At 32.7% G+C, this 12,613-nt stretch overlaps 1 protein-coding gene across 8 annotated transcripts in view; it reads left to right on the top strand.

Annotated features, from left to right (window-relative positions):
* The window catches only part of DMD (dystrophin), a 2,254,165-nt gene that overhangs the window by 1,088,601 nt on the left and 1,152,951 nt on the right, over positions 1 to 12,613 (top strand). For all 8 annotated transcript variants that reach the window (XM_036227209.1, XM_036227208.1, XM_036227211.1 and 5 more), the window contains 2 exons: positions 10,819 to 10,998; positions 11,305 to 11,433. In XM_036227209.1, the coding sequence (XP_036083102.1) occupies positions 10,819 to 10,998; positions 11,305 to 11,433 (309 nt within the window). The remainder of the gene's footprint in view (positions 1 to 10,818; positions 10,999 to 11,304; positions 11,434 to 12,613) is intronic.

The following is a 12,613-nucleotide window of genomic DNA, read 5'->3' as shown; positions in this document are numbered from 1 at the left end:
CATGAAATTCTCCTAAGATGTAGGGTCCTTTCATTCCATTACTCTGCAGTCTTCTGAGTATTTATATTCTCATGGTAAAACTTGCTCAACACCACCATCACTCATTCATCCCAGCTCACAAAAGGAAGGGAGTAGAGGAAATTAGGGGACAACCAGCTCGCTCTTAAAGATGTATTATGAAAGCTCCATGCATTATTTCTGCTCATATTCATTTTGCCAGAATTTAGTGAAGCCTCCAGGGAGGGTGGCGAAAAACTGAGTGGCCAATGCATTCTGTCGAAATGATGAGTAGATCTTGTACTGAAATGAAGAAAGAGAGAATGCCTTCCTGAAGGACAGATATCAGTTTTTACCAGAGTGTTGTCTCTTTTGCCTTTTACATAAGACAAAGGCAGAGAGAGATAAGCCTGCATGATATGTCTCTCTCTTTATAAGTACACATGACTGATGGAAATTTCCACCGTAAGTACTCATAAAAAGCAAAACGAAACAAACAAACAAACAAAAACAGAAAAGATGATCTACTAAAGTATGAAATATAGTAAAACATGCATGGGACAAGTAGTAGTGCATGTAGAGGATTTATGGAAATGGTCTGGACTTTATTCTCAGTCTTCCTCCCCTTAAAACTATAGACAATATATTTTATTGTTCATATCCAATTTAATGAGTGTATTAGTTTGCTAGGTCTGCTGTACTAAAGTACCACCAACTGAGTGACTTAAACAACAAAAATTATTTTCTCACAGTTTTGGAGGCTGGAAGTCCAAGGTCAAAATTTTGGGCAGAGTCAGTTTTTTCTGTGGCCTCTCCCTTTAGCTTGTAAACCATTGTCTTCTCGCCTATCTTCACATAATCTTCCCTCTGTTACATTCTTGTGTCCAAATATCTCATCTTATGACACGAGTCATATTGGGTTAGGGCTCACCTTAATGATCTTATTTGAACTTAATTTTTTTAAATGCCCTATCTCCAAATGTGGTCACATTCTGAGGTGTTGGGGTTAGGACTTCAATGTATAATTTTGGGGAACACAATTCAAACTGTAACAAGAGACTGTGTCAAAAAGGACTTAATCATATGAATGTTGAGGGGACACAATTCAGCCCATAACAGTGGGGTAGTTTTATAATTAAAATGTAAAAAGCTAACATAATGGTACAGAGGAGTAGAGCTAGACATGAAGGGAATTTGAAAAATTCTAACTACAATTTAAAACTAACCAAGATGAAACTATAAAAGTATGCCATGTATGAACTCTGAATTCCAGAGTCCCCAAAGGTCATTGAATAAGTCACCAAAGAGATATTTTTGCATTAGCTTCACCATAAAATCATAAAAAATATTATGAGATAATGAACTTGGCAAAAATTTCTAGATTTTCTTCGTATTAGAAGGCTTGAGTGATATAGAGACGTGTCAGTTAATTGAGTCTGTTTGGAAAGTATGTACTATAAAAGCAAGAAGCAATACTAATTTAATATCCACCAGGAAAAAAATCATAGAAAACTGGAATTTCTGTTCTTTATTTATATAATAATTAACTGGTTTTTTGTGAATCTTTTGAAACACTAAGCAATTAGTGATATACTCTAAAGTCTCTTAGTGGTCAAAGAAAAGTGTATACGTTTGGATGTAAATTACATAATATTTTAATAAACTAATTTGCAAGGTTCTGAAGCTTTTTAAAAAATCACAATTATGTAGTAAAAACGTGACATACAGATCTAAAGCAGTTACATTTATGATAATGATTCTAATTTCCTAGAATGAAAAAAAATCAAACTCATACATGAAACCCTGTGACTCCTTAGCACATTATCATTTCACATGCTTTTTTGGTAGATAGAGAACAACGTGACTTAAAATATTAGTCTCATCTGCCATTTCAAAGGTAAAATGTCACTTTTTTTTTTCAAAACAGAGTATTCATTTAAATGCAATACATTAAAGGTATTTGCCAATCATTCCAAGTATCTTTGACTCGGAGGAGAAAATTTGAATGTAAAGTCAATTTATTTTTAAACTGTTTCATTTATTTCTACTGAATTTCTCTCAATTCTCTCGATTTAAGAATGTTATATTATTTAAATGTGAAAATATTTGAATGTCTAGATAAAAGTATTTTATGCATAAGATTAACTTACTAATGAGATGTTTCTTTGACCTTTAGTTTATCCAGAGTATACAATCAAATATGTTGTCTACAATGATATCTTCTCATTTTATTTTCACTATAATTAAACTTTACTTATTGTATATCTAATTCCAGGAAAACAATTGATTAGGATGGCTTAAAGAGAAATGTGTAATATAACTGTCAAGGATAAATTAGAAGAGTAGAGAAAGAAAAAATTACAGTAGGAAAATAATAGATGCTTTTTTTACAGAAATATGCTCACAATATCCCTTGAATGGTAAAATATGCAAGGAAGACTAAAGCCTCAAAATTTGGCACCAACTTTCCTACCAGGCAAAACCAAAAACTAAATACATGTTTTTATTATGATCATAACACTTAACATGAGATCTACCCACTTAAAAATTTTAAAGTGTAGAATACAATACTGTTAATGATAGACACTGTTGTTCAGCATATCTCTAGGATTTATTCATTTCTCATAACTGAAACAGAAGAAATAGTTATGCTATTCGAAGTGTCCAAATTATCAAAGCAATCATTAAAATCTTTTTAATGTACTAGTCATAAACAAGCTTTTTTGAATTTAGGTACAGAATAAAAAATTAGAGAGATGATGAATGAGACAGAACCCTTATTAATGTTCTGATAATGAACATAATAAAAAGGTTTATGTTGCCATTTTTCTATCAACATGACTCCATGCAGAAACAGAGGCATGAGCCCAAACCTGAACTTTCGCTGTGTCTTCTTCATGAATGATCATCAGTAGTTTAGCACTGCTGGATCATTTTGATAGGCCAGTGGTGTTGTAGAAGTGGACTTTCCAAAATACTCTCATCTAAGTTTTTCTCCTCTAAATTCTAGCATCATGTGTTCACAGAGATGTTAGAATGTATAGCTCTTCCAAAAGATACTGAATGGTGCATGACACAACTCCAGATGTTTACAGGTACCACATACTTGCTGAGGACTATAAAACTGAGAATCTCTTAGATATCCCAGATCAGAGTTTTAATGTTCTACATGAGAAAATGGAAAAACTTCCAGAAGTAGCTAGAATAGTGGCAAGATTTGTCAGCTAGAGGCACAGCCAGAGGCAATAAAACTCCGTTAGTTCCCACATGTGGCCATCTTTTAAATTCAATTTTTTCTCCTCTAACTGCAATCTGGAATCATGAGTGGTGAACAGACAATGCAATGTACATATGATATATTATTGAATTGTACACTTGAAACCTATATAATTTTAACCAATGTCACCCCAATAAATTTAATAAAAAATAAAAATAAAAGACAGATGTCATAAATAGAAAGAAAAAATAATAGCAAGCAGACATTTAAGAATAATGACAACAGAAATGAGATAAAAGTTTAATACTGGGAATTGAAAAGTTAAACTATTAATGCCCATTTGAAATTTCTAAAGCCCAATAGTCCTTTCACTGAATTTGTAAATTCAAACAATGTGCCTCCATCAGAGTAGTGATAGAAAGGAAAAAAATAATAAGATTGTAAAAGAGGGTTCACTCCTAGCTGCATGGTCTGGACAACAGAGATGCCATAAGGGAACAACGATTGTGACATTTATCACCAAATAAATGATCAGACATTCTCCCCCTTAATACTTTATAAACCTCTGTTAATGGAGTTTGCCAGATTGAAATCAGAAACTGATGTCTGTAGAGCAGAGATAGAAACAACTGGAAGAAATGATAGAACTAAGGAAGATCACCAGCATCTGGGGAATTTGCATATCAGCACTGCACAAGATCCCTGAGTTGTCATGATAACTACTAGTCTTTTGGACTACTAAGTAAACATTGACAATTTAATTCGTTGAAAGGACAAAGAAAGTGTCTGTTTTATTCCCTGTTTTTTCCCATGCACATAGTACATGCTCAACACACACCCATTCGATAAGTTGCAATTTTAGAGATAAAAATTAAAATATAATAACAAAGCATTTCTTGAGAAAATTATGATGTACCATTAAAATTATGGCAAATTTTAGAACAAATGGAGGCAGGAGCAAGCCATGTGATCAAATGCTCTCATTTTATAGATGAGAAAATAGAAGTCCTGTACATAGCAAATCTGCAACTAGAACCAATGCTACGATTTCAGTAGGTTTTTTCCCCCTATAATTATTGTTAGAAATCTCATTTTCTGGTGAATTTAAGGTAACGTAACTTCAAAGTAACAAAAGGGTGTTTATCATCCACAATGAGAATAAAATACACAATGGCTAAATTTAAAGTACAGAATGTATAAATCCTCATGAAAGTAGTTAATGAAAATCTTGTATGTGTTTATCATCCACTATATCTATAGTTAATTGCCACTGCTGTGATTTTAGATTTTAAATAGTTTTTCATGTCTTAAAATCACCCTGATTATTTGAAGATAAGCAAATCAATTCTGAATATCTTATTACTGGCCACAATTGTTGCACATATGGATTGACCACAAAAATATAACCCATAAGAAAGTAAACATTTACATAATTAAGTAGAAGTTTATATATCTGATAATCATTATGTTTAGCCAGTATAAATTTCAACAAAGTTTTATCTATGCAGTTTTCTGATTTAACCTCTAACATATTTTATTAATTCCTAATTTAATTTTAAGGGTCAAAAACTCAAAGCCAGGTAAATAGTTCAGCTACATTAAAACCCTTTAATATACACAGTGTTATCTAAAAAGTAAAATGGATAAATATAATCCCTGGAAAAATCATTTTAGTCCTATAATACTTTACATCCATCATCTTTTTGGGTAGCTTATATCTGCCAATTTTTATATATTGACCATTAGATTTTATTAACAGTAATCTTGGGATACCAGGAGTCACATGAAAGAATCACACACACAGAAAATGTTGAATTAATTCAGGGTATTACATAATGTAAAATAATTGATGCCTAGCCACTTGTGTGACAAGTCATTGTGATTTTCCCATTTATTTCAGGGACAAATTTTATAATATTCAACATTAGGAAGAGCAATTATAAGTTTCCTCACACAATCTTGCTGTCACTTCAGGCCTAAAATGTAGTGACAATCACCCAATAAAATCTTGTGACAGAATGCATCATTCTGCTTGCCAGTGGTGCTTAGCATTGGCTTTTCATTGAAATCATCTGGGGAACTTTAAAAGACTACCAGTGCCTGGGGATCAACCCAGGGATACTGATTTAATTAGTCTGAGTGTGGCCAGTTTCTCTAATATTCATCAAAGTTTGGGAATCACTAGGTAATGCAATACAAGCAGTCTTAAAAGATCTACATTCGGTTCAGCCAACCAGGTCCTATATATTTTTAAACAGTCACCTTTCATAGTTTAAAGAAATCTGGCCTCTCGCCGTAGATTATCTGGATAATTGCCTCAACTCATCACTCCTCTTAGCTATAAAAGCATGAGAACTATTACTTATTTCTAAAGTCTGTTACACTATCATTCCCATGAAAAATTACATATCTTTTTTTAAAGAGAGCACAGTAATTTATCTGTGAAGTGAAATAACACTAGCAGATCATTAACTTGGTACAATGAATGCATCAAGCAGCTGTTACTTAGAAAATAGAACATCTGTTAAATGCCATTGGAGTCACTATTCACTGTCATTATAGTTATAGCTATAATTTCTGTTCAACACATTCTGCTTTCATGAAATTCTTCTTTAATAGATAATACATTATTAATAAAAAGTCAGTATACATTGTGATAAAATCCACTATTTAATGTTTTATGTTCTTTTTGAATTTATCATTTTATTATTCCGTCACATTAGCCTAATAATAAAGTATGTTCTAAACCTCTAGCCATGACAAGAGTAATGTAAGGACCTGAAAAAATAATTAATATCATATTTTATCACATTTAAGACATATTAATTATATGATGCACCACCGATTTAATTACAGCTGTTGTGGATCGCAACACCACCACCTTAAATGTAAATATAAATTGTATTTTATTTCAATTTTAGAAACCTTAAGGTGTGACAAATGCACATCTTAGAATTGCATTAATGTGGTAATTTGTCCATTTTTTCCCCATGAATATATTTTGTAGCTAAATGTGAAAGAACTCTCTCCCATTGCTGATGACCAGGAATGGTGTAATATTTATGTAGACTGACTAAAGGCAGCATTCACTGGGGAGGGAAAACTTTTAAAATATCTTTTATGGATGTATTAGTTTACCCTGCATCCATATTAGAGGGAACTTGCCCAAGAGATCAAGAAAGAGCTAAAACGAGTAGGAATTGAGTGGCATCCTAGTGAAGAGAGGAAGGTATATGGAAACAACTTTATGGCACATGTTTGACTAAATGTGGGGTTGAGTGAAGGTAGACTATATGAAATGGGAGGCATTTAAGAGATAAGAAAAAGGGAAAAGGAGGAGTAGGAATAATAAGAAATCAAATAGAAAAGTTAGATCCTAGAACTGTAAGTCTCTGGAAAATTCCAGGAAAACTTGTGGAAGTCATTGGACCTCTGAAAATGTGAAATGGGTGGGAGAGAGGGTCAAGCCCAAGTGGATTGTGTTTCTCTGCCCCCACTGGAAAAAAAGTCTGTCACTATATTCCTATAGGACCAGATAATTAATCCAACACTTTTTTTCTTTATGATTTTATCTTTAAATAAAATTAAAGAAAATTTTTTCATCACATGGTGCTATGATCAGCAGAGACTAACAGAACAGATTTTCCCATCTTGCTGTCACATCATTGAAGTGAGATGATGAGCTGATGGCTGAATCCTGAACCTCACATGCTATTTAAAATTAGACTCAAATGTTTAACTTATAGATATGAGGAATAGATCACAATGTATTTTCCATCTTTCCCATGAACACTTCAGTGTCTTTATTAGGAGAAATTAACCTATGCTACCCATTTTTAAAGGAAAATGGAGTAGCATTTAAAAATTGCTAAAATTGCTAGGGCCAGAAAGAAGTAGACATCAAATCCATTTCTTTAAACTCATGGAAGTTAGTGTTTAATATTTTGAAGCTTTCACATGTTCTAAATTAAAAATATGAAAGATTAAAGAAGTGTTAGATTACTACCTCGATTGAGTTCTACTCTTATTGTACGTGTTTATCTATGTCATAAAAACCCTGAATGCCAGGTATATAGTCTACATTAAACTGCTGTTGAAACTCCTGAGATTAGATTAATGACCATGTCATAGGTCAAAAGAAAACTGAGTGTGCATAAGTTTGCTTTTTACTCAGCATTAAAATCAACCTTAGAAGCTGTCACATTACTACGTGACTGAAAAAACTAAAAGAGCTATTATAACTTAGTCAATTTAATTATTGAATTTGAACTTGCCCATTCCAGAACCCTCTCCACTCCTCCACAAGGCAGCAGAAGACAAGTGTGCTAACAATTGGATGCTGTTTAAAAGGAGAAAATGTGTTTTCAACCCCAGAAATAACTTTACCTCCCTTAGTGAGGAATGACTAAGGGTACAGAGAATGGCCAAAGCAGTGGGTGTAGTTCTATCCAGTAATTCAGTTCTCGATACATGAACAAGTATTGTGGCAAAATATTAGAGCCAAGGGAAATGATTCCTTGATATCGTAAAATATATATGTTTTTAGTTTCCAATAAGTAACCTGTAGTCCACTTTTGGTGGCTTTTGATTACAAACTTCACACTCTCTAATCCATCATTTTGTACTTTGTCTTTTATCAAGCCAAACCATCCAATCATTTACAGTAAACTCCAATTTTAAGCACTGCCTCTCTTTTGAAGCTATTCTTGCTTGTTCCAGGCATGACTTATTTTTTTTCCCAAAGATTATGTTCTTTCTGATATGATATTAACTTTGATTACATTTTACCTTTGCAACTGCACTGTAGGTAAGATTAGAGCAGAGTATGCAAAGACTACCTCCTTTCCTTATCTCTGGCAGTGAATGGCACCCTACAGAGTAGATATTAAGCACCTGATGCACATTGACAAATTAAAATTTATGTAAGATCTTCAGAAAGCAAGATCAGTGTGTTGTTTGAAGGCTAAGATTTAAATATAAGTCACATTTTTAATTAAAATACTTTTGTGGGGAAAATAAATAATCCATTAAATGAGCCCAATATTTTTCCTAACCAAAAAGGGTATTTGTACAAATGATCAAGTACCTGTTTTTTTCTTGTATACCACATGTAAAGATTCAACTCTAGGTCTTTTTACAGTGAGAGTGCAAATTTTCTCTGAATCTCTTTTGGCCAAAGTAGTTAGTTATAAACCACCATGATGATCACTGATTTTTTTTTTCCTAGCTCATATTTATGATGGTGATAACTTTAACAGGTTTGAACTTTATCTTATAATATTTAGGAACATAAAATTATACCAGATATTAGTCCATATTTTCTATTTTATTGTACTCACTAAGTGAATGAATCTCTGGACATTAAATATTCATGAGTTATTTGCAGCAATATTTCCTAAATTCAAAACATCTTCCATGTCTTCTGAGATTTGGAAATTTCCATTGCCTTTCATTGTGTTGCCTGGCATGGAAAAGACAAATGTCTATGTATATAACATCTTTTTATTACCAAAGCTAAAATATAATGCCACCTTTATGAAGACATTTTAGGAGATAATTAGTGATCCAAATACAAATTAAGATTCAACTTTGCGTGGTGTTACCTTTGCAAATAAATCAACTCTAGTAATAAGCCACTAGTCTGAAATATTGCAAGTAGGGTATGCTCATATGCATATATTTCCATTTCTTTGGCAAAGTCATAGTTGAATATAAGTTTTATAAGGATAGCGACTTGTTTCTCTATCATTTTATCCACAGTGCCTAGAATAATGGCTGTCGCATATGGTTATCAAGGTTGTGTACTACACGGTACGGATGAAGGGAGTGAAAGGGCTGAAATGTAGTCCATGACCAGTCCCAAGTCAAACTCCAGAGGGGCTGTTTTCATCTGAAAAAGGAATTTCTCATAATTTTTATTAATTAGAATCACCTATGTCCCTGCCACAATACTGATACATTTAGTAGGAGTTCAACTACATTTATGATTGATATATGAATTATTTCTATGAATTGCTAAGCTCACCCATGTGCAACAAGTGACACCTATATTACTAATAACTCTGCATGGTAGCTGATAAGTTTATTTGGCATTAATTACTTTAGTTTCAGAGTTTTTATATTGAAAGAGAAAAAACACAAATGCAAAAGGATATCTTAGATTTGGAGAAGCAGTCTTTTGTATAGTAATTATTTTAGTCTTTTTACCTCATTTATTCTCCCTTCTTATTTTATGTTAAAGGTAAAAACAAAATGTATATAGAGTAATTTTGAGTGTACTAGAATCTGATGGTGTGGAGCAAAGACAGCTGCAAAAACTATTTAGATATATCTTAAAGTTAGAAAAGACACCTTGGACCACCTCTGTTATTCTCTGTGCATCTTTCATTTACCTCTTTCCAAGTGGGCTCCCTCCACTTTCTTTTTGCTGCTGTTCCCCAGTGATTTTGTCTTACTATGTATTTTTCTTGCTGTAGTGAACTCATCAGTTCTATTTCGAAGTGACTTCTCAGTTGGTGTGTTTTCATAGTCTCTATATATCTTAGTACAGCTTCTTGAGAAGAAGATCTGTTTGGCTCTGGCTTACCTCCCAGTGAATGTCCTACAGCTGTATGTGGGCAAGGGTGGGATTGAGGGCATAGGTAAGGAAGTACAAGATGGTCATGTGGTCAGCATAACATGTCATAAGAAAGGGGCTATAGATAGAGCTGACAGTAACCGTTAGTACTAGCATCACTTTTCCCATCAACTGTGTAACTTCTATATTAAATATACTTGTCTTTATCCTTTGTAAATCAAATGTTAAGAAGTGGTAGTGTTCGCTTAGGTGGACACTTCTTTATTTTCATTAACCTCTAACTGAAAATAAGCATTTTCTCAATTCTAAGTGTGAGCTACACACCCCAGTAATATTGGCAGTTTCTTTGATTTTACCAACAGTAGAAATGACACATAAATTTATATCACATTCTAGTCATTGCATATACTTCAAAACACGAGTTATTCTCAGCAATACTTTAATTCTAGTTAAAGATCTGATGCAAGATCATTGTAGTTCCACCCATTTGGAAAGAAAGCATGTATTACTGTCTGATAAATTTTAAAAAGATATTTTGCATATTGTACTTCAGTATTGGTTTTATTTAAAATCTGGTGGATTTAATTTTATGCTTAAAAAAACATTATTATGAGAAAGTGTTCTTGTTTCACCAGATGCCAGACAGGTTAGTGGCACCAAAATGTTAAAATTTCCTGCTGTAGAAATACAAGAGTGTAATAATCGCTGAATTTTCTAAAAGCAGTTGTTTACTTTTTGGATGAGTTTTCTAAAGTCTGGCTTTAGCTGATACATTTACAGATTAACAAAAATATCTTTGGATGGATAATATGTTTATCTATGGAATATGTACAATCATAAATAAATATGAAAGTAATCATTTATGTATGCATGTTTGTGTATATATACCCAATAAGGAAACTACAATGTATATGATGTGGTTTTCATCATTCATAAAGACATAGTTGAAGATTTGAGCCATTTTAAAAGCATTAAATCTTAAGACTACAATATATAAATCAAAGCTCAAATATTGTCCTTTTCGCAGGCTACTCAGAAAGAGATTGAGAAACAGAAGGTTCACTTAAAGAGTGTCATGGAGCTAGGAGAAGCCTTGAAAACAGTTTTGGGCAAGAAGGAAAACTTGGTGGAAGATAAACTGAGTCTTCTGAACAGTAACTGGATAGCTGTCACCTCCCGAGCAGAAGAATGGTTAAACCTTTTGTTGGTAAGAAAAGAGGCTGGAAGATTTTCTACCCCTCTTCATCATGTGAAGGAAAATATATAAGCATTCAATAATAATATTCATGTTTGTAAATTTCTCTACTCTACATAAATGCTGACTCTTACTTCAATATCTATAGCTATGTTTTAATATATTTTCTATGTTTGTACTTTATTCCATATGGAGATCACACCAAAAGTAATTTGAATGATACTAATTTTTGTCTTTTAAAATTGTAGAAAGTAGGACAAATCTTTTAAGAATATTGTTTAACCAATAATATGTCATGATATGTCTTCTAAAATTAAGGAATATCAGAAACACATGGAAACCTTTGACCAGAATGTGGACCACATCACAAACTGGATCATTCATGCTGATACACTTTTGGATGAATCTGAGAAAAAGAAACCCCAGCAAAAAGAAGACGTGCTTAAGGTAGCGAATAAAATATTATGAAAAGTAATTTTTAAAATGCACAACAGTTATGTCAATCACGTTTGTCCTAAAAGATACTAAGGACTTCTTAATAAGAGTGAAAACTATATCTTCTCTTTCATCTTCCTTCCCTCCCTTCCTCACTCCTTCCCTTTTCTCCTCTCTTTCCTTCCCTCCCTCTCTACTTTCTTAATTCAAATGGGAGTTAATGACTTTGAAAAGTTCTGTAACCTGGGTATCTGTCCATATCCACCTGTCAGCTAATTACATGCCCCTTAAACTCTGAAGAGAAAAGGATTTAAGGATTTATTTTGGTGTCATGTTGTAAATCCCTGCCTATTTTTTTTTAGTAGTACTATGTTCCTGTATTTTAACACAAAGATCAGTTTTCTGGCATCATTCACAGTCCATCTGAATAAACATGTGAAATCTGATCATCTGGACATTTTGCCTACACAATGCTCAAATCTTAGTAACCAGTAACAACACTGAGCTTATATAAAACTGATTTTTCATTTTTAGCAGTACATAAAGTAAACATGGCTTTTTGTTCTCTCTGTTTGTACTGAAATAAATTATTAGGACATCCTAAGGCATTTTTCTCAAAGGAAAGGCAACTTAATCTTTACTTTAAAAGATGATTTGGGTAAAGAGTATGAGAAATATAATGTGCAAATATATATTATTGATGCTATATTATCTCTATTTGATGGCATCTTTCACAATTAAATAGGAAGAATTGAATTTTGTGAAATCTCATTTAAATTAATGATTTCTAATCTTGTTTTGCTGAAATTTTCAATAATTTTATTTGACTAGTGGGTTGCTCTTTAAAGTTCACTTAAAATTTATAGTTTCTGTCTGTCTATACAATTCATTTTATTTTTTTATATGCAATGAATATTTTCCAAGGATTATAATTTTTAATAAAAAACTGTAGATGTATTTCAAGCTATCCCCAAAACATGTTTACCATATTGTCTGTACCTCATTTTGCTTGCCCTTTGACCTTGATGTATAGTTAAGGAATGTCAACTTATGATGATATTCCTTTAAGGTGTTTAGAATAATAGGAGCTGAGCTGTTTAACTTATAGTCTCTCTGACCCCTACCATAATCCCTCTGTGACACAGAATGTGTCAGAAGATCCATTTTCTCCCATGGCATTCAATATAATCAA

This window comes from Rousettus aegyptiacus, unplaced genomic scaffold (genome assembly GCF_014176215.1).
Source record: "Rousettus aegyptiacus isolate mRouAeg1 unplaced genomic scaffold, mRouAeg1.p scaffold_m13_p_9, whole genome shotgun sequence".
Classification (NCBI taxonomy): Eukaryota; Metazoa; Chordata; class Mammalia; order Chiroptera; family Pteropodidae; genus Rousettus; species Rousettus aegyptiacus.
This window is presented reverse-complemented; position numbering and strand designations above follow the sequence as displayed.